The sequence below is a fragment of the Nanorana parkeri genome, unplaced genomic scaffold (assembly GCF_000935625.1).
Source record: "Nanorana parkeri isolate BGI_ZX_2015 unplaced genomic scaffold, ASM93562v1 scaffold1607, whole genome shotgun sequence".
NCBI lineage: Eukaryota > Metazoa > Chordata > Amphibia > Anura > Dicroglossidae > Nanorana > Nanorana parkeri.
The window spans coordinates 293,855-317,646 of record NW_017307875.1 but is presented as its reverse complement, the minus strand read 5'-3'; the positions used below and the strand labels follow the sequence as shown (position 1 = coordinate 317,646).

Sequence of the window (23,792 nt, the reverse complement as noted above, 5' to 3'; positions counted from 1 at the left end):
CTCTAATATCCCTACAAAGACACATATCTCCTACCAGGACACACACCCCCAGTACACATCTGTCTCCCTACCTCCAGTATACATCTCTACCCCACCCAATACATCCAGTATACATCTCTACCCCACACAGTACATGTCACCACACCCCTAGTATACATTACCCCACCCCCAGTAAACATCTTCCCCATATACACATATCCCCTCCATCTCACTCTCCCATTACATATCCCTCCTCCCAGTAGACATCTCTCTCCCTACCTTCAGTACACATCTCTACCCTCTCCCCACCTCACCCAGTATATATCACCACACTCCCTAATACACATGGTTAATTCCTCATCATGGTTGTAAATTGTGACAACCAATCTCAGCTCTGAACTTCCGCAGCATCCGAGGTCTGCTGGAGGCTGCAATGCATGGTGCAGGGTGTGTGCAGGGTGCTGCAGTGTGCAGGGTGCTGCAGTGTGTATAAGTATAAGAACTCTCCTTTTAGCAATGCTAGTTATCTGGCTGCATAGATTCTTTCTTCATGCACTAACCCAGAACAAGTATGCAGATCAAGAACCGAGGATTTCTTCTGACTCTGCTTTCTGTGTACATCTACCAGGTCCATGTCTGAAAACAGAACCACCCAGCTTCTTCAGGAGATCAGCAAGAGTGGACCCCTGCATCCCCCTTTGAACAGGTTTCCTTTCATATGTCCACCACCGAGCATCAATGTACTTTTCTTTGTCTTTTAGTGATGTATAAAAATCTGAAGGGTCCTTTATCCTAATGATTGCCCTCTCTACAGAGCCATACATTTCATGGAAGGCTATTCAACCCCAGCTGATCGGAAACCAGTGAAGCAATCACAGTGAACTAATTTCAGTGGTCCAATCAATAAAAGCTTGAAGGTTAATAAAATGCAAATTTATACATTCAGCCCATCAATATCTGCCATCCTGCTAGGAAGGGGATGGAAGCATTTTAAATGGAGCATCGGATTGTTTTATTTATGTAATGCAGAAGTAACGCATATATAGCCCTCACTGTACAAGATAATTGCACAGCTCGGAGCCTTTTATCATGTAGCTGACAGAAGCAGTCCTAAAATGTCTATGTTGTGATCCATAAAAGTCTGAGACGGAATTAAAAAGAGAGATGTCTAAATACTTTGACGGGAACTGTTTTGGAACTTGCTGGGTTATTAAGGGATCAATCCAGGCCAAAACACGTTGCATTTGTAAGTCATTCTCATGGATTTATGTTGTATTTTATTCTACCCAAAAGTGATATTTTAGTCATAGGTGGCATCTGGTGGGCTGAGCCAGCCCCTGGTTACTTATAAGTAGGGATGCACCGATACAGATACGAGTATTTGGGGCGAGTACTCCTACTCGCCCAAATGCTCCGATGCCTTTCCTGATACTGGAACTTCCGATCAGAGGGTGATTTCCTTTGACCAGCAGTGCCGCAAGGAAGGATGGAGCCGGGAATGCTGTTTGGCCGACTCGATGCGGATTGGCTGGGAAGCAGGCTTCCCAGCCAATCAGTGTCGAGCTGGGCAAACAAATCTGATAATATGGTGACATGACCCCCACCCTGCAGGCACCCAATTCACCTCACATAGATCCTTGGCATTCTTTAACGTACCAGTTCTTCGGCCAGCTGGGCAGACACCGCTCTCCAAGCTCAGATCTGCCGTCTCCTGTGTGCACAACGATTAAGTCATCGGCCCTCAGCCTGCTACTGCGCATGCTTTCTGAATGAGAGCGCTGGGCAGTATGCGCAGTAGCAGGGTGAGGGCCGATCACGTGGGCGCTAAACACACAGGAGTCATGGGCAGATTCGGGAGAGCGGTGTCTGTCCAGCTGGCCGAGGGCCTGGTACGTTAAAGAATGCTAAGGATCTATGTGAGGGGGAATTAGGTGCCTGTAGGGTGGGGGTCATGCCACCATATTGTCAGATCTGTTTGGCCAGCCTCGATGCCGATTGGCTGGGAAGCTGGCTTCCCGGCCAATCAGCATCCAGCCGGCCAAATAGAATGGAGTCGGCTTCCCGGGCAATCAAGAAGCCTTCCTGGCTCCCTGATTGCCCTGAAAGACGGCTCTATGCTACCGGAAGTACGGTATCGACGAGTACCGAAATATAACTATCGGTACTCGATACCGAAAAAGCGGTATCGGTGCATCCCTACTTATAAAGCTAGGTTCACACATGTGTGCAGAGGCGTAACTACAGATCAAGAGTCCCATAGCAAAAATGTGATGAGGGGGGCAGCCCCTGATGACCTCTCTGAGCTGTGGCTAATGACACAAAGATACCAAAGACTTCTCTTGTGCACCTGACATTAGCTTTCCTACACTTACAGGGTTATTCACAAAAGGGTGAAGAGTTTGGAGAAGTGAACAATCTAGGACAACATAGATGAACTGGAAAGTGAGCTGAATTGGAGAATGTTTCCAAATCAGCTATTTTGTCCTAGATTGTTCACTTCTCCTGCCTTCTCCAAACTCTTCACCCTTTTGTGAATAACCCTGTTAGACTTTACAGAGGATTATGGTTTTTCCAACCTTTAATTATATAACACAGTACTGTCTTTACATGTTCTATTTTTAAATTTGTCTCAACAACCTAATGGGCAGTGTGTAATGATCCTCCACCTGGCTTCCTGATTAGCTGGTAAGCCGTCTCTATGCTTCATCACCACCAGGTGACAAGGGAGCATGAAGCCGGCTTTCTGGTCAATCAGGAAGCTGGGCAGTGGGTAATGACTCGCCACCTAGCTTCCTGATTGGTTGGGAAGCTGGCCAATCAAGAAGCTGGATGGTGAGTCTTTACCTGCCCCCCAGCTTTCTGATTGGCCGGGAAGCCAGCTTTCTGGCCAATCAGGAAGCCGGGCGCCGTGTAATGACTCATTGGTCGAGAAGCTGGCCAATCCGGAAGCCAGGCAATCAGGAAGCCGGGCAACAAGTCATTACACGGCGCCCGGCTTCCTGATTGGCCAGAAAGCCAGCTCCATGCTTTCTCCTCACCTGGTGATGATGGAGCATGGAGACGGCTTCCCTGCTAAATCGGGAAGCTGGGTGGCGAGTCTTTACACGCCGCCCGCTTTCCCAGCAAAATCAGGAAGCCAGGTGGAGAGTCATTACACGCCTCCTGGCTTCCTTAATGGGACTTCAAGGCACATTGTGCCTGTGGCCCGGTGTGGTGCAATCAAAATGCTGCAAGCACTATTTTGATCCCACTGCACCGGACCGCATGCATAATGTGTCTTGCAACCCCGTGTGGCCAATCTGGAGGACGTGGCTACAGTGCCAGTCACTTCAATGGCACGCCCCTCCTGCCCCACAAAAAAGTGAGCCAGCCGCAATGCGATGCAGTGCGTTCCGGCCAGAATCGGAAAGGGATGCACTGCATCTGGTGTGAACGTACCCTTAAAAGACAAGAGGTCAGGTAGCTGTTAGAAGCCTCAACTAGAAGCTGCTACTATCCAACCCTTGGCCAACAAAGGTGAGCTACTCCCCATCACTATAAGGTTTCAGAATGGCAGCCTCTGAGAGTTTGCACATGTATTTTGCTTAGCAAGATTCCGTTTAACGCCATAAGGGCTGAATAATTAAAACAGAGTAGACAATCATCTTTTACCCACAACAGCCAATCAGATACTAGCAAACAACAAATTGGTTTCCCACAGCGACCCAAAATCTATTTTCATTTTCAATCCTGCATAAGTACTGGAGCTGGAATTGGACTGCTTTCATTTTCTAACTTGCATGGCATTCTGCCTTGCTTGGGGCAAAAAGAGAAGTTTGCCATTCCTTCAGTTCTCCCAACCAATCAAAAAATAAGGCCTTATGTCTCAGGGCAGGATCACACCATTTTCCGGACCAGATCTGGTCCGGAAAATTGAGTGAACCTGCTTGCAGTTCCAGTGCATTCCAGACCAGACAAACTGAGGCATGCAGTATTTTTCTGATCTGGTCTGGAACGGACTGCACTGGTATGAACAGAGACTAGAAATGGCAAAGGGATACATTAGGATACATTTTAGGTTCAGAAACAATCTGATCTGGTCTGGAAATGATCCGGACATGGTGTGAATGGGCCCCCAAAGTGACTGTGGGAAAAACAGTCTGTATTGTCTCATTGCAGCCAAATTCAAACATTCATTCTTAGGTTGTCATTTTCCAGTGTTTAAAGTTGACTACACTAAGGAAGCAGAGATAATGAAGCTGAACAATTACAATCTTCTTGAGCTCTACCAGCCACTACATATTAATGGAAGGGCCTTTCACATTGCATAGTTTTGATAAATCAAAAGACGACTGCAGAATCAGATTGTAACATTATGGTCACTATAGGTTCTATGAAACTCTCTGCCTTAAAGTGACTCCTGTCACCAAATGGAAAAAAAATGAAAAAGAGACCTCTCTGTAAAAAAGGACTTTAAATACATAGATCACCGATCTTCGCCATCTTAAAGAGATACCACTTCCAAAATAAATCTGACACTCCCCAAAACCGTGTTGCATGCAGTTCTTCAGCAGCTGTATCTCTTAGAGGCAGTGAAGAAGATCTTTCTTTACAAAGAGGTCTTTCTTTCAGTTATTTTTTTTTTTAGGAGGCAACAGAGTTGCTTTAAGAATTCCAGAGGAAGGGACATAAAGCAAGAGGAAGTGGATTTGAATTTATGAATGCAGTTAGGTTAATAGTAGCTTATTCCTGATCTTTTGCTATGGGTTACTCCACAGCTTGGCTTCATTAGGCCTCCTAGCAATCCTGTCACTGGTGGCAACACCAGCAAGAAATAAGACAGAACACTCACCTACTCCTACTGTGCCATTGTCTTGTTGGCCAAACCATCAAAGTGTCACTTCCTCAATAAAGCATTTTGGCCAGAGAGGGAGCAGGTCAGTGCACTCTTTTGCAATTCTGTTGCCAGGGAGTTGCCATCAGTAACAGGATTGCTACTGTGGTATGGACATGTCCAGGAACTATGGTGCTTACTTAGAAGTTCAGAAATAGTAAAGATGTGAAAAGATGCACATTAATGGAGTTGGGTCTTAGAAAGATGTATCTTGATTATTTGCTCTGGCTTACTACACACAACTCTTGACCATTAACATTCTGGAGACCTTGCCAACTGAACTTGTAGGTCTAGAGGGTTGGTAGCTACCCAATCCAAGTCTAAGCATGATGCCAAGTGACAGTGCTGTGACATCCCATCTGCCCAAAGGTAGCATAATTGTTTCCATGTCGCCCCACGCTGTCAGACTTCTCTGACCTGCTTTCCTGCTGCTTCCCAGATAAATTATGCAAGCCTATATCTTTAGAGCACACATGCTGGCCCTGCTCACTGGCATCCTGTGGGACAGACCCAGCATCTATTATTTATATGTACTAAGGTTTCTAGTGGTCATTCTGGGGAAGGCACCTGTGAACTTCACAGCCTCAGACACTGCCGTGGGGGAAGGAGGCTGGTGAAAAGGACATTTGTTCAATTCCCCTATCGGCCAGAGCTTCTCAGATGCCGTTTTTACTTTATTTAGGATGATGTCCAGCCATTTAAAGGCAAATTTTCTGTCCAAACCACTCTGTCATTGCTGTGCATCCAAACAGACAATAACTTAAATTTTTTTAACGCATGCAATTTTTATTCATCAAAAATGCAGTGGAAAACTAAGATTTGGATAGAGTAGGTGAAGGTTAGAATCTCAGTCAGGTTTTTACCACGTCTGTCTTTCCGCTGGAAGATTTTCAATCACTTGCATCCTGGTAACACGGTAAGTCACCCGGACGGAAAGCAAGAGAAATCACCTCCAAGCTCCTGTTCAAATTTTGTCCAGTGAATTGCAAGTGAAACTGAACAGGGTGGACTGTGTGCCATTTTTTAAACAAACAATAGGTGCCTTTTATCTTTTACTGCCTATTTATTATCACCATTGCCTGTTTTTTTTTTTTTGTGCCCACACACTGTAACAAATTCCCATGTGTTGCTATCATACAATACCAATTGCCCATGTATTAAAACTAGGGTTGCACAGATACCAAGTACAGTACTTGGTACAAGTACGAGTACATGTACCGATACATTTCCAGCTCCAGGACAAGACTAGAGAAAAATTCAAAAGTTAGGAGGCAGCTGTCATGTGTAAGGAGCCCACGGAGCGCCTGGGATTTGTACATCTCTGGTTTAATGTACAATTCTGTTTTTATAAATATAAAGGGATGCACAGATACCAGTTTTGCGAGTACGAGTACTGGTACTTGCCCAGGTACTTACAAGTACGAGTAATGGTACATTTTTGTTTATTGTCATGTGACAGGTTTTCTAAAACAATACAGACTAATGATTTCAGGACAGTGGTGGAGAGCCAGAGCCAGGTCCCAGCTACAACCCTGGTAGTTCTCATGAAAATGCCAAGTATCGGCATTGGTACTCGAAAAGTATTGGTGCATCCCTAAAAAACGATTGCGCGTTTGTTGCCCACATACTGTAACAATCGGCAATTTGTTGCCAATATATTGTAACGTTTGGCCATGTACAGTAATACCTTGGTTTAAGAGCATAATTCGTTCCGGAAGCATGCTTGTAATCCAAAGCGCTTGTATATCAAAGCGAATTTCCCCATAGGATATAATAGAAATTCAGATGATTCGTTCCACAAACCAAAAATATTCATATAAAAATGATTACAATACTGTACAGTAATATAATACTGTATAAAATATAAAGAAAAATAAAACAATTACCGGTACCTTCGTGGCTGGTGTGAGGGGGACAAGAGAGAGGAGGATTATTGTGTAGGACGACTTTCACTGTCACTAACGGAATCACTGCTATCTCTTGACTCAATGGAATCTTTTTCATTTTGTGAAACCTTAACAAGGAATCTATTCAATGTGACATTGCATTGTCGTTAAACAGTCTCATCGCTCGAAACTGCTACAGCCTTATTCGGTGGTGCTTTTCTACAAAATGTTGCTCTTATTGCAAGACATTTGCTTGTATATCAAGGCAACATTTTTCAGAAATGTTTGCTTGTCTTGCAAAACGCTCTCAAACCAAGTTACTTGTAAACCAAGGTATTACTGTATTGTCCTAATTGCTAGATTACATATCTGCTGTAATCTGTCAACATGTTGCCTATGTACTGCCACAACTGCCAGTGTTAGGCCCCTTTCACACGGGCTGATCAGGAGAGGATCCATGCACAGATCCTCTCCTGGTCAGAGCAGTATGGAGCATCCGTGTCCGTACAGTTTTTTCCTCTATCTTTTGCGATGGAGGAAAAAAGTCCATTTACCAGACCCCATGCCAGTCTATAGTGAATCTGCTGTAAATCTGAATCTGATGTAAACAGAAATGTGTCTGTTTAATCCCGATCTAGCACGATCCGGTCTGTCGAAACAGAACACTGTTCAGTTTGTTTTTGCAGACCCCACCGGAGGTGGGGGTAACAAGGTGCAAATGGATGCCTGCTTACACACGGCAGCCCATAGACTTGCATTGGGCATCCAATTGGATCTAAAGCGGCCATGTGAAAGGGGCCTTAGCCATACATAGAGAGACCCGGAGAGACTGGGGGAGGGGCTACATGACTGGGGCAGGAATAGTCCCGGGAGAAAGAGTTAAAAATAAAATGGGAATAGCTGATCTTACCTGATTGGACGTGGGAGTCAGGTGTCCGGCAGGTGCCACATGGGAAGGATCTGCAAGGGCTGAGGGACGCCCTTTTCTGGAAATCGACGAAGGAAGCAGTTTGTCCCACCCTCCCTCCCTGGATGTTGTAGTTATGGGGGTTGTGGGGTTCTTTTGTCACAGCAGCTTGGCGGATTAGGGGGTCTTTGGGTGTCTACAAAAATCGGAGTTGATTACAAAATGGGGGGCCATCAGCTGGTATGGGTGCTTCACCCTGTTGGTGTCCGGATCTGTAAGGGGTGGGGCCTGGCCCCTTGGGAACCTGGAAGTAGTAAGTGTCCTCTAGCTGGTTGTGGTGCGGCTGGGGACATGGGTGGAGTCTTAGGAGAGGCCTTTTTGGGCTGTTGGGCACCCAACGACCGCTTCTCAGGTCAACAATTGTTTACAGTATTATTTGTGTATATTATTTGGTTTATTACTTTTGGTTATTGTTAAAGTTGTTTGGCTTAATAAAAGGGCTGCTGTGGCCGTTAAAATCCATGTCACGCAGTCCGTGTGTTTATTGGGGTTTTAACGGAGGGACGAAAATTGACAAATCCATCAGTCATGCCATTACTGCCAGTGTGTTTCTCATGTATTACCAATCTGGCCACATTTGTTCATGTAGCTCTACATTTTCCTTAGGAGGACCAGATTACAATAATTGACTCCCCTGCAGGCCTGTCACAATCACACCTCTAAATAAAAGCATTTTTTTTTTTTAGGTATTCCCCAATTTGCCATGGTATGCTATATGGAGGGGAAAAAACATTTATACCTCTTCAGTATGCAAATGAGGCCAAATTTCATGGCAAGGATTTTAGGATTTTAACGAACTTTGTATAATTTTGTGGTCTGAAGCAATATCTGTGTGTTTCACTATGTCTTTTCCAGACTGATTCCTGAATGGGTCTAGGTTCATTATAACCACCTACTGAAATCTCAGTGTTCTAATGAGGAAAGTTGCACTGTCAGCATCCCTTAACCCCTTCATGACTGAGGCCCTTTTTTCATTTTTTTGCACCCATGTTATATTCCACATTTTAGGCCTGAAAATGACGTAAAACCCCCCAACATTATATATTTTCTGAATGCCAAGACCCTATAGAATAAAATGGTGGTAGTTGAAAATTTTTATGTTGCGCAATATTAGCGCAACTCCTTATTAAACCCCAAAATTTAGTTCAGAAGCGATCTGGCGACAGGTAAGTCGCCAGGATCGCTTCTGTTGTAAAGCCGACAGTCGGCTCTACAAGTTTAAACAGAGTCCCGGCGGCAAAAGTCGCCGGGAGTCTGTTTAAACAGCCCCGATGCTGGCGACGTACACTGTACGTCGTCAGTCACGAAGGGGTTAAGTAGTAGTTTTCCCTTGGGGAGTATCTCACCAAAAATGAAATTCCTACTACAGGGGATGCCTAAAGTTTTGCTTGCATCTTAATGAAGACGTCTGAGCAAATCTGTGATCGAATCACACAAGCAGGAAATCAGGGGCATTCCGAGGCTGGGTGACACCCGGAGCTGAGACCCCCTCCTCTCTCCTGACACTGTTGGGCTCATGGTCTGTGACCGAGTGCCTGACTTTTCATAGGGGGTGACACCAAAATGACTGTCAATAGTTTTGGTGTCACCCCCTTCAATTGTGGCACCCAGGTGTGGGCTGCACCCCCCTTGTGACGCCACTGCAGGAAATTACATTTCATTATTTTATTTTTTTATAACATCTAACAGCAATATGGCATGTGTAGCAATTGTACTGAATATTCGATATTTTGTTTATTAACGAAAGTGGACATCTCCTTTAACTGTAGGCTGGTCCTCTTTCATCCTCATTTGATACAAGGCTCCATGAGGGGATTTTTTTATCAAAACTGGAGCAGACAGAACCTGGAGCAGGCAAACAAGGTCTGAAACGTAATTGCAGAGGCACTTTAAAAAGGCAAACTGGAGGAACAAAGCCATAAGTGAATGTAATTTAAAACACTCCACTGATCCGGCTTTGTAGCTTAATAGGCAGTTGGCACTAAAGTATTTAAATGGCCCATAAAAGACACTAAAATGCATCTGCATGTACCAAATGAAACAGATCAAGCAGAATTACTAACACACACCCCCTTGTAAAATTCCCTAACAGATTTGAGTCGCATAACTGGAATATCAGCGAAACAACTCGGTAACCAAACTCAACAACATGCTGTGGGCAGCTCAATCACAAAGAGGAGATCTGCTCGCTAGAATATAATCAGAAAATATATGATGCATAGAAACCTGGGCTGAAATCAGAGGGAATTGAACACTGTTTGGTCTACGGAATGCTGTCTGAGTCACACGTTTGATGAGCTTCCAACAGCTGACTGGTCTTAGAAGTACTTGAATAATTGATAATTAAAGTGTATCTATAGCCAAAACATGGTTTTCTAGTTTTGTATACAGTAGGAACAGGTTAAAACTTCTACCAGGGTATTTTTTTTTTTGGCTGTCTGGGTCTTAGGGCCCATTCACACCACATCCAGATCTCCTCCATACCAAACCTGATTGTTTCCGGACCCAAAATGCATCCCAATGCTATTTCTGGTCTCTGTTCACACCAGTGCAGTCCGTTCCAGACCAGACCAGAAAAATACTGCAGGTCTGGTTTTGTCTTGTCTGGCATGCACTGGAACTGCGGGCAGGTTCACACCATTTTCCAGAACAGATCTGGTCTGGAAAATGGTGCGAACCTGCCCTTACTGGGGAGATTTTCCATAACTGTCTGTCCCACAGACAAAACAGGTAAGGAGCATACCAGTCTACAAAATCAGGAAAAAGCGTCCCTCAAGCTGGCCATACACCAGCAAAATTTAATTTTAAAAAATTCAGTTTTGAAGTGTTTTCACATAGATAATGGGGTCAAAATGGAAGGAGCAGGATTGAAAATGTTTATCGAAGGAATAAAACTCTAAGGACCCGTTCACACCAAAATCGGACCTAAAATGTAAGTCCAATTTCAACCTCCGTTGCCTCCCATTACGTTTTTAACGTTTTTTGCCAACCTTTATTTTAATTAACATCTCAGGAGCAGACAAACTTCTCTGTATTTTTTTTCAATTCTGTTCCATTGAGTTTCTTTCCATTTTTGACATTCCGTTACGTTGCATTGAAAGTGCACTTCAACGCAATGCAACAGAGCGTTGTGAATTGGCCCCATTCATGCCCAAACATTTTTGGGTTACCTTCCTTTGGCATCCATTGACATCTGTTGAAAAACAGATGGCAACGTGAATAGGGCCTAACAGTGAATGTGGTTTTCATTTGAGAAACTCCATTCATTCCAGTACAGAATGTTAAAATCAAAAAAAATTTCAAACAACATTAATCAAGCCTCTGATGGCATTACTGAATGTTCTGACCAGATTTTTTTTGTATGAGCGTTAAGCAATTCAACCAGTTTAGACAGCTGTCACCAGAACGGGTGTCCCAATTGGAAGACTTCCCCTCAACTCCTGTTGGGACAACTGTAACATTTAGTTTTTTCCATCTCTGTCACAATGGTCACCAGGACAAAAATCGAGAAAGTGATTCTCCCCTACACAAAACACAGACAGCGAAAAAAAAACCCCAAAAAACCTGACAGGGTTGATAACCATTCCCTACTCCAGGGATGGATAAGTTAAAGATATACAGTCCAGGTTTAAAAAAATAATATTTTACACACACACACACACACACACACACACACACACACCACACACACACTACTAATAATTTCACACAGATTAATAAAAGGAAAAAATAAAGCCCGTCAACGCTGGACTATGCCATTAATTTGTCCATCCTCGTAGTGTGGAAAGGTTATCAACCCGGTCAGGTTTTTCTTACACTGTCCTGTTGGGGGAATCACAGGTGCAATGCTCTGTCGTTCACAACATCTACATTTGGGCTGCGCTGCGTTTCCAGTGTAGCCCGAACGCAAGACAAGGCAATTTGCCTGGTCATAGATGGTGACAGTTCACTCCACTGCAATCCAGTGATGTACGCTTAAAGAAAAAAAATGTCATGCATTACTTTTTTTAAACGCACTACAGTGAGACGTCTTTTAACTGTATTGCACGGTTATGAGCCTAGAGAACTCAATGAAATGCCACTTGTGACATTTCAATAAAGTTCTAACAAAAAAAACCCGCCAACAGTGAGATGTGGCTCAATCAAGCGCATAAGCACTATACGGGCACATACACACCAGCAGCCAATGCGGGTGAGCGTGGCTGCTTGTGTGAACAAGCTCCAAATATGTGAAACATGGTTAGAAAAGTCAACTTCGCTTTCAAAATGTAATTCAGGAGCCAGTCTTTCCAATCCAGGAGGTGGCAGGAATTTTTTTAGGAGACAGGGCTATTGATAACATCTGGAGAAAACATCAAAAGCTGTCAGCTGTAATTTTTAAGGAACACTGGCTACCTGGCTGCCGGGATCTGTCCAGTCCTGACCTACTCAATCCAAAATGAAAATGTTTTGGCTTTAGATACACTATAAGAAAACAGAGTCTAAATTGCATGACTGGATCCTATGTAACTCCACATACTGCATGTTAAGATTTCTGTACCACTCCATCTTCTCCTAGTAAATTATTTTATTTTGTTTGTAACATGCGTGGTATATAAAAGAGATTTCTGTACCACTCCATCTTCTCTTAGCAAATTATTTTATTTTGTTTGTAACATGCGTGCTATATAAGTCTCTGGTCATTATAATGGCTTTCCAATTTTATGACCACATGAAATCCGCAGGTTTTGTAATTTGAACATCATTACTGACAATAAACAGATACTATGTGTCACCTTTTTATTGCCGGCGTGTACACAGCTGGGTTTTATCTCAAACATAAGTGTGAACCATAAACAGCTTCATCCTCCACAATAAATCTCCAGTGATGTATAATGGACTATCACAAAATCCACCTTACTAATGCACTTCAGTGACTACAAAATCCTTATAATGGCTCAGAAGGTACATTACTGACCAAACCACAAATCACCCGTGAGTTCCACGCCTCATTTAAGAGCCTTTGACTTGCGGCTAAATACACATTCACTCTAAATTTTCGGGCTGTACTTTAACACATGTATATTTCATAAAGCAAGAAACTATCATTTAAAGGAAAAGTTTACAAGGTGGGTTTGAGTGCAGAGGGTGGGGAAAGTGTGGTGCCTAAATATCACTTGCCCCTATTCCCTCAACTCAACACTTTACAATCCAACTCCGAACAATTCTAGAAGCCATGAACCACCAGCCACATCCCCGCCTGTGCTAAGGGCCTGATGTGCACATACAGGGACCTGTACACAGAAAGGACGCAGGAGGGCACAGGACAGCCCTCATACCTATCTGGGCATTACAATGCTCAGTACAGTAGCTTGCAAAAGTATTCACCCCCTTGGCATTTTTCCTATTTTGTTGCATTACCACCTGGAATTAAAATTGATTTTTATTTGGATTACATGTAATGGAAATACATAAAATAGTCCAAAATAGAGAAGTGAAATCAAGAAAATAGCTTGCTTTAAAAAAAAATGGAAAAAAGGAGGTGCGTGCATATGTATTCACCCCCCATTGCTATGAAGCTCCTACATAAGATCTGTGCAACCAATTACTACGGCCATTGGGCTCTTCTATACGTCACAATCTAAATGTCACATGAGTGTATAAACATATTCTGAAAGGCCCCAGAGTCTGCAACATCCATGAAGCATGGGGCACCATCAATCAAGCGGCACCATAAGGACCACTGAGCTTTCCAAACAGGTCAGGGCCAAAGTTGTGGAGAAGTACAGATCAGGGCTGGCCTTCATGGAAGAGTGGCCAGAAAAAAGCCATTGCTTGCAAAAAACTAAAATAAGCAAACACATTTCCTGTTCACCACCAATCAAGCGGGTGGGAGACTCCCCAAACAAGAAGGTTCTCTGGTCAGAGGAGACTAAAAAAAAACTTAGCTTTAGTCTGCCAGAGATTTTAAACTAGGACAAAGGTTCACCTTCCAGCAGGACAATGACACTAAGCATACTGCTAAAGCAACACTCGAGGGGAAACATATAAATGTCTTAGAATGGCCTAGTCAAAGCCCAGACCTCAATCCAATTGTCACGGCAACTGGACTTGCTGTATTTTTCTTGAAGACGTTTCACTGGTCATCCGACCAGCTTTCTCACTTCAGAATGACTTGTACAAAAATTATCTGGGAATAAATATGGTGAATGTTGCTCCAGTCCACATAATCTTTTAGTCACAACCATTGATTGCATTTGCATAATTGGAGTCGAGGAGGTGTTATTAACCTTCCCAGAGAGAGGTGTTAAAAACAGCATTGAATGTGGCAGACAATAGATGGACCCCCTCCTCCACCTCTATTCAAGCTTGGCTTCTCCATTTTTACATATATGGCCGCTTTCACACCTCTTATGAACCAGTCCTCCTCCCTGTATAGGGTGCGCACTTGAATGTCTTCAAAGGAGTGACCTTTTTCCTTTAGATGTAGGCACACTGCCGAATCCTGACCAGAGGGTTTGGCTCTTCCATGCTGTGCCATACACTGGTGTAGCTGCTGTTTTGTTTACATTTTTTTGTACAAGTCATTCTGAATTGAGAAAGCTGGTCGGCTGTCCAGTGAAACGTCTTCAAGAAAAATACAGCAAGTCCAGTTGCCTTGACTTATTTTTTTACAGATACATCCAGCTTTTTCCATTTTCCAACCAGTTTGTTGAGTCGGTGCCAACACTCAGTGCAGACAGGGCGGCCATGGCTTGAATTTCAGCCGATTCAGCAGGACATCTGCTGAGATTTATGCCGTGTATGGCTAGCCTGCTATTGTATGAATACAAAGCAGAGATTTTGAAAACAAATTTGCAAAGTTTGCAGGATGACTGTGCCTCTGCAAAAAGTAACAACCTGCGACCCATAGCACAGTTGTGTAATCCAGATTGCATTGAAGCTAGTGAGTTGTGACTCATTAAAAGCTCTGATTGCACCCAAGTTTATCCCACGCTCTTCACAGTTATTTCACCGCACATTACATGAAATGAAGTTTCAGTTTTTGAATTCAAATTGGTTACGATTTGGTTAAAATTGACTATCATATACGGCACATCTAAAAATGTTTAGGTGCATTTTAGCCCTCATTCACACTAGAAAAGGCCGGCATGTACAACTCCATGCTCTGTGCACGGCCGTATCGGGAAGGACAGGTGCTGCATGTGATTAGTACGCAGCCCCCGTCCTCCTCTATGGGACTAGGCGGCCCTACGCCGCTCTACGCTCACCCCGTACGGGTGCGGGTGTTCCGGTTCGGACGCAGATGGGATCCATCCTGTCAGCGTACGATAACGGACATCCGCACGGACGTGCAGGGCGGGTGAGCTTTGGGGCGCCGTACGGCCGCATACTCCCATAGAGAAGGAAGGCTCTCCTCAGGTGGGACCCAGAGGGTCTAATCCTTCTCTACTCTATCAAACGCTAATAAAAAAAAAAGGTTTTACTTTTTAGCCCTCATTCACACAAAAAAGGCCGGCACGTACAGCTCCGTGCATGGCCGTATCGGGCAGCTACCGAGAAGGACAGGTGCTGCGTGTGATTAGTATGCAGCCCCCATCCTTCTCTATGTGAGTACACGGCTGTACGCCGTCCCAACACACACCCGCCCTGCACGTCCGTGCGGATGTCCGTACTCGTACGCTGACAGGATGGATCCGATCTGCGTCTGAGCCGGAAAACACCCACACCTGTACGGGGTGAGCGTAGGGGGGCGTATGGCCGCGTAGTCCCATAGAGAAGGACGGGGGCTGCGTACTAATCACACGCAGCACCTGTCCTTCCCGGGAGCTGCCCGATACGGCCGTGCACTCAGCACGGAGCTGTACGTGCGGGCCGATTCGTGTGTGAATGAGGGCTAAAAGGTAACACCTTTTTTTTTTTTATTAGCGTTTGATAGGAGTAGAGGAGGATTAGACCCTCTGGGTCCCACCTGGGGAGATTCACCCTCTTTCATACCTCCCAACTGTCCCTCATTTGGAACTAAACTCCTCTGCCCTGTTTTCTTCCCCGTTTTCCTTCATTTTGGTCTGACGTACAGGATACTGTATCTATGAAAAGCTTCTATTTAACACCAACGTGTTTTTCTTCACTAAAACCTTCATCTTATCTATTAGTTATCTTCTTTGCTATTTTGAAAATCCAGTATAAAAAGGAAAAATAAATGGTGAAAAAAAACTATTTTGGGCATATACATTCTTAGAGGTCCAAATAATAAGCCCTGTGTGACAGGTAGTCTTTATGGAGACATCAGAGCTCTATTAGACCTCTGACGTCTTTCCTGCTCTCCAATTCAGATCATCAAGCACAGGAATGTGCTTCATCTTCTGTTAAACTGGCACTTCAGCCAGCTTCTGACAACCGAGCAAGAAGCACGGAGAGCACTTCATGCTTCAGTGATCACAGAGCAGATCAGGGAATGGACTTTTCCTGGTCTGCTCCCACTCTCCGTTCTGACACTGTGTTGTGGTCCTGGGCTCCCCAGAGGAGCGGGGGACCCGAAAACCATGGTGGGGAGGGGGGCAGCACAACAGAAGACTAGTACAAGTACTAGTACAACAGGAGGGGGGATTATGGGGTGGGGTTGTTTTTCAGGGGTTGGGCTTGGCCCCTTAGTTCCAGTGAAGGGAACTCTTACGGCATCATCTTACCAAGACTTTTGGGACAATTTCATGCTCCCAACTTTGTGGGAACAGTTTGGGGATGGCCCCTTCCTGTTCCAACATGACTGCACACCAGTGCACAAAGCAAGGTCCATAAAGACATGGATGTGCGAGTTTGGGGTGGAGGAACTTGACTGGCCTGCCCAGAGTCCTGAACTTAACCCAATAGAAAACCTTTGGGATGAATTAGAGCGGAGACTGCGAGCCCGGCCTTCTCGACCAACATCAGTACCTGACCTCACAAATGCGTTTCTGGAAGAATGGTCAAACATTCCCATAGACACACTCCTAAACCTTGTGGACGCCTTCCCAGAAGAGCTGAAGCTCTTATAGCTGCAAAGGGTGGGCCAACTCAATATAGAACCCTATGGGCGGGCTTACGATGATCGCAAGTACGATCTGCCCGTCCAAGGTGGGCAGATTGTACGTGCTTTCAATAAGCATACGACCATCGCAAGACTTTTGTCTTGCGATGGTCGTAAGGTGTATGGGCACCTTAAGACTGGGATGCCATTAGAGTTCATGTGCGTGTAAAGGCCGGCGTCCCAATACTTTTGGCAATATAGTGTTTCTGTTTCCTTGGAGTCCAGGAGCTGTAAAGGATTGGAGATAAACACCAGAATCCAATGTGTTATTAACCACTTGATTTTTCCATGCATACTGTGTGAACAAAAATACATTAGCATATAATCTCTAAATATTGCATTCAGGCACAAATGTTTACTCGAGCAGTCTGGAGCTATTCGGACTAATCCAAGTCTTTGCTAATTTGCACAGATCTGTAGAAGGTGCCAGAATACAGTCTTTATACATTCTATGGGGCATCATTTATGGCAGGGGGCTGAAGTAACAATTGATTTTTGCATACAGCAACCAGATTTACAGTACGGAGAAGAAAAACAAAGACCTTTGCGTCACACTTCGAATCTCAAGGCTCCTTTGTAGATGCAAGTACAGACGGAAATAGCAGTTTGGGGGCTGTATAACATTGATCTACAGCGTGCAGATGAAAATTCGGCAGCACAGACCCCCCTACATCATTAACTGAATTCAAAAACGCAATTCTGCACCGAAAACCAGGACAGCCAACCACAGACCAGTATTCGTCAGTCTGACTACGCCAAATGGATAGTAGCTGATTGGCTGTCACTTGTTACAGCACGCTGCTGATTTCAGGGTCATGTCATTAATCTCCTTTTAGCATCCTAATTTACAGCTTCAAAAAGACACGCGCATCGGGACTGGATCAAAGCAAAGTGGATCAAAGCAAAGTGGACCTGGCACACATATAGCAGCCAGGCAGTGTTGTGTTTTTGCCATGCACAACAAAAACTAAAACTTACCAGCTGCTGTAGGAAACAGATTTATCTGTTATTGTTACGATTATTAATACACATTTTTTTTATTGCTGAAGCTTTACATGGACAACCAATCGACTTTTGTTTTCTTAATGGAATCCTACACTGTAAAAAGACAAGGGCTGTCATAGCTGAGCTCCTACTGGAAATGCCAGCTGCCTGGCTTTAACAGATAGAGAAAACAACCAACGCAGATTAGAAAGTCAGAATGAAGTCAGTTGCGTGCCTTAGAAAGTATTTAAGCTGGTGGATCAGTGGATTGGCATGGCAGCCAAGCGGCTAGCATTTTCAGAAGGACAGGCCAGTAATGGCAGCCGCCCTATTCTCTCAGACCAGGTTTGTTTTTATGCATCCTTTTTAATAGGGATGCACCGATAGTTTTCAGATAACAGTGCCGATACTTGGCATTTTGATGAGAACTACCAGGGTTGCAGCGGTTGCAGCTGGGATCAGTCCATGTACCCATTGCACTCCTGACTGCTCATCCATCAGAAGAACATGGGTGCATCGGTAGTCGACGAATGGCCACCTTCTCAGTGATACAAAAGAATATGGACACCGGCACTCCACCAGCAGGTAGAATACGTCTATTTATAGACGTACATGCAAAAGTAGCAGCATAGCACACTCAGTTTCTGCTGAGTCTTGTTCTGTCTTATGAAGGGGATCCTACGTGACCCCGAAACGTCGCACTGAGTGTGCTATACTACTTCTTTTGCATGCATGTCAATAAATAGACGTATTCTACCTGCTGTTGGAGTGCCGGTGTCCATATTCTTTTGCAGCTGGGACCTGGCTCTGGCGCTCCACCACTGTCCTGAAATCATTAGTCTGTATTGTCTTACAAAACCTGTCACATGACAATAAACAAAAATGTATCAGTACTTGTATCTGTGAGGACTTTGACAAGTACCAGTACTTGCAAAAAATTGTATCAGTGCATCACTTTATTTATATTTATAAAAACAAAATGATACATTAAAACAGAGATGTACAAATCCCAGGAGCTCCGTGTGCTCCTTACAAATGACAGCGGCCTCCTAACTTTTGTATTTTTCTCTAGTCTAGTCTTGGAGCTGGAAAATTATCTGTACTTGTACCGAGTACGGTACTTGGTATCGGTGCATCCCTACTTTTTAATGAGCCCTTAATACATTTGTGCACTTGTCACCTACATTTTATAAGGCAATATACTAAAATCAACCTCCGCCTTTACCACAACCTGGTGCTTCTTTAAATGCATCAACTCCTAAATTCAGAACACTCTGGTTGGTGCACCCCGAGTTCATTAAGTGAATGCATATCATCTGAAGAGGTGTAATCTCTTAAACAGGTAAATGATAGCTGTTATTAGCAGTGATATGATGACTGGCAGATCTTTATGTGTTACCATTCATTTTGAACGGCACCCCAATGCATGTACACAATGCAGTACAAATGCCTTGCAGTACACTGTGGTAATAAAATAATACTGTACAAGCAATTTTTCCTGGGGCCTTTTCAAAATGAGTGAGCTGTGGTGATGTAGCACCTCTGTGCACACGATAAAGCTTGTAGCAGCGCATGCTTTACAGCAGCACAGTATGAATGGGCCCCAAGTCTGCAGGTCAGGACTCCCAAAATGAAAACACTCGACTCATTGGAAGGCTAACTGATCTTATCTAAGCATTTCTTGAAGGAAAACTAAAAAAGAGGGAGTCACCCTGGCCACGAAGGTCTTCTAATTTCGAGGGATTATTAGTAGGCTGCTCTCTGGTATACTGAAGCCCCTAGGAGCTGTCGATACAACTTGGGTATGAAGGAAAAAGAATGCCTCATTATAGTTAAATGGGAGTATCCATACAGCAGCCAATGCATTCTTGAGGACTGTTAATGGCCCCTTTATCAGGGTTGAGACATGACATGTAAAAACTTTAACAAGCAAAAAAGGTAATGATATACATCTAGAAAAATATACCTCATCTTGTGATGTCACAAAAAGACAGAAATTGACAAAAAGAGGATATTATCGTGTTCTTAACAAAATAATATATAGTCACCATATCTTTACGGTGATCACATTGTGGTATATTATAAGATTTGAAAAAAATATAGATTAGAAAACAAAAAAAAAAAAAAGTCAAAATGAAGTGTAATCCCCAGAAACGCATTGGTTGCTGTATGGATACCATCAATAAACTATATATGACATTCAACTTACAGGGAACCTGTCATGAGAAAGTATTGGGACTGCCATTGCTGTCTTCTAAAAACGCCTATTGCCAAGTCTTTATGTTGACCCTGTCACTAGAGTCAAGGGTGGGCTTGGTGCAAACCCAGTTCGCCTGACTTTGCCCAAACCCGCTTTAAACTCTGACCACCACCCCCTCCTCCCGGCCCAATCAGTGGCAACAGTTGTGGTGGGGGCATTCCCCGCAATGGATTGGGATGGCAAACTCAAGCTCAGCCTCATCACTACCCGTCACCAGAGCATTCATTTTAGCAGCAATCTTCCTATAAGATATGTGCATTTAACATATCTTGTGCATATTATTTACTTGTAAAGGCCTCCAATGTGTGGACATTCAAAAACTTAGATAATGCGGCTGGGCACTGTCATCTTGGATGTGATGTCAGCAGTCCCAGCGGACTATCTTTCATATAGGTTTATGTATGGAGGTGAGGGGCAGTGCAGAGGAGCTGGACAAGCACAGCAGTGACTAGACACTCTCGGACATGGAGATGTGCAAGGAGGGAGGCGTCAGTGCTAGAGAATTGCACTTTTGTTTCCCTGAAGAAGGGACTTCCTGGTCCCGAAACGTCGCTTTGTTATGTGACATTATGTTCAGTCAATAAAGTTGATTGACTGCTATCTATAAATGGAGTGCGAGTGACTTTATGGTATTTGCATTCGATGTGCGGAGGCATCCGCGGTCACTTTCGGAACCCCCCTGTTTTTCATTTGGGCTCTATCCGGTCAGGAGTGCGATGGGACCTACTACATTCTGTGCTAGAGAATTGACACTTTCTGGAGTGTCAGTTCCCTAGCAAGTTCAAAGACACATTGCAAGTCAATAAAAAAAAAAATCAGTTGTGTTGATGACAGAATCTCCCAAACAACCTTTGTACTGCCAAAAAAAAAAAAAAAAAAAAAAAAAAAGCAGGGAGGTGGACAAGAATTTCGGGTGGTCAGTGCATCCCAGAGTGGCTGTGATCTGAGCTGTCATGGGAGAGCTCAGACCACATCCACAGTGTATAGAGCCAATCAGAATGGCTCTGCACCTTGTGATAGCTGTAACGAGTGTTTACAAACAAACATTCAGCCCATCTATAGGAAGCATCCCTTTCTCCACTCTGAATAAACCGAATGTTTGTAAATAGCAGGAAGTAGGATCAGCAGATCGAAAGTGAAAGGGGGGGGACTTAAAGTGGCAATAATCAAATGATTGCGGGATTTATTTTTTATTTTTTTAGGTGGTGGTGATGAAGGTGGTGGTGGTGGGTTAACGTGCCAACAAAGTGGCCAGCACAAATAATTGTGGGATTGTTTTCTTTTTTGGTGGTGAGGGTGATGAAGGTGGTGGTGGTGGGGGGTTAACATGCCAACAAAGTGGTCAGCACAAATAATTGTGGGATTATTTTCTTTCACAGGTAAAGAAATGAAAAGCAAATGTAACTAAAAAAAAAAAAACACATTTCTGATCTATATAGTAAAACATAAAAAAAATATATAAAATAATTTAGGTATAGTGTTGCCACTATAATTGAGTAATTAACAGTCAAGCTATCACAGTGCCGAAAAATGGCCTGTTCATGAACAGGCATATACAGGCTGGCACTCAAGTGGTTAATATCTCCAGAGCCAAGGACCTGGAACAGGCAGACAGGTCAGGAGTAGTGATGTGAACTATCAAAAACACATTCCCCTCCGGGCTCAACCAGCTGCGGCCCGTGCATTCCCCCCCACTGCTACTAGCTGATTGGCCGGGAGAGGTATGTGCAAATTCAGATCACACCAAAACCAAGTCAGAAGTTCTGAGTTAACTTATTGTGCACTTGCTCTCTCTCGCTGACAGGAGGCATTTAAGAGACAGCCAGGTAACTAGCATTTTTTAGATCTGAAGGAACATTGACATCTATTCAGTGATCATAATATGCAGCAGTAAGCATACGAACATGAAAGTCCCATCAGGAATTATTTTCAGTTAAATGTTACAATAATAGTTCAAAAGACACATTGAGGGGAATGTATCAAACCCGGAGCAGTTGCCCTTAGTAACCAATCAGCTTCTCTCTTTCATTTCCAAGTCTTAACTGAAGAGAGAAGCTGCTTAGTTACTAAGGGCAACTGCTCCAGATTCTGATAAATTGCCCCAAACTGAATTTACTTTGTAGTTTCCCCTTGAAGCAGCGTGTAACTGTTCATTAAACCTTGTTGTGAGGGATACTGCAGAACTGCTCACACCCATGAATTCGGATGCAGCCCATTTCAAATCATTACTAGCAGCATTAACAGGTGAAAGGTGCACATAGGAAGAAGCTCAGCGTTGTACAACAACTTTGTACTTAATCACAAATGTCGCTCAGATCGACAGATCCTCCTTACAAGAGATGCATTATCATATTAATGCGTCGGGCTTGTTCAATGAGGGAAGACTGCAATGTGCAGAAGCCTATAGCGGTCTATTACAATTCATCGTTCGGGGATCAGATTACAGTAAACTGATATTTCATTGGTTTCCACGGCTTAAGGCACTTGGTGCATCATTGCTGCCTTTTACACTGCCTTAGTAAATAATACGGTCGGTGCAGCAAGATGTTCTGCAGCAGCTGCCTATTGCTCCCCACGACAACAGTGGAGTGTGCAGCTGCCAGCCCTGTCTAGGTCTACAGATGGGAACAGTTGGCGGAAATGGCAGGGGAGATCCTGGCTCGTGGCAGCAGGTGGAGGGCTGTATAATGGGAAAAGCACACAGTGCAGCAAAGATGGAGGGATAAGAAGCATCAGCTGTCAGAGGATGCTGCAGAAGGGAGGGGGTGTAGGAGCAGATCCCAGAACACTCTTCAGATCATCCACCCCTGCATCTTCCAGCCTGGCTCTTACCTGCACAGCCCTGGTGAAGAATACCCCAGCATCAGAGGCCAGCTTCTTCACATTGAAATCCATGGTGTCAGCTGCAGCTTGCCAACGTCCTGTGTGTTATGCATCAGCTGCTTCTACTCCCAGATCTTCCCACCCACTGCTACAGGCCAGGGAAGCTCAATCCATCCCACGCATCATCCAGCTTACGCCATCTATTTCAGCCAGCATCGACTGTGCAGCCTGTTAAAGGAGAAGAAGCATCAATTTGACTTGATATTCTGTTAATGTTAAAAAACAAAATCCAGACTAAAGCTGGCTATATACTATGTTCTAATTAGATCAAAGGAATGAACCATAAATTATTATATAGGTGAAAACCCCGGCATTCACACCATCAATTAATTTCACTGTGAATGCTGGGGTTTTCACCTATATAATTATTTATGGTTCATTTCTTTTAACCTCTTTATGGGATTGAGCTGTGATAATAACTTTAACAATGGTATTTTTGATTCATTTTGGTTCTAATTTAAAATATACATTCTTCTTTCTCATAGCAGCTTTGGGGCCAATACTAATCTTTAGATTATTAATCTTAGTAGTCTTCCAAGAGCGCAGATCTTTGTTACAACTATGTTCTAATTAGGGCTGCAGCTAACGATTATTTTAAAAAAACGATTAGTTAGACGATTATTACGTTCGATTAATCGGATAAAAATAATAATTGAAAAAACAATTATAACGATTTGTTTATGCTTTGTTGTATAGACTGCTGTAAGCACAATTTTGTACATTACACAATCTATCAAGGTGTCTATCTCACCTTGGTGAGGTGACTGTAGCAGAAGTTGCTGGTGGCTAAGTATTCCTTAGCTGTTCAAGGGTAATTCCAGTTTACCAGAAAATGTGGGAAACTGCAATTACCCCCACAAATTGGTCAGTTCTGGCCTCCCCCCAGTAGTCATACCTTTGGGGGGACCACCATT

The 23,792-nt window shown here is 43.8% G+C and overlaps 1 protein-coding gene across 2 annotated transcripts in view; it reads right to left on the bottom strand.

The window, feature by feature from the left end:
* The window catches only part of SH3GLB2 (SH3 domain containing GRB2 like endophilin B2), a 57,023-nt gene extending 34,039 nt beyond the window's left edge, over positions 1–22,984 (bottom strand). For both annotated transcript variants that reach the window (XM_018570843.1, XM_018570844.1), the window contains exon 1: positions 22,828–22,984. In XM_018570843.1, coding sequence (XP_018426345.1) covers positions 22,828–22,890 — 63 coding nt within the window. In that variant the 5' untranslated portion in view covers positions 22,891–22,984. The remainder of the gene's footprint in view (positions 1–22,827) is intronic.
* Positions 22,985–23,792: the final 808 nt, after the last annotated feature.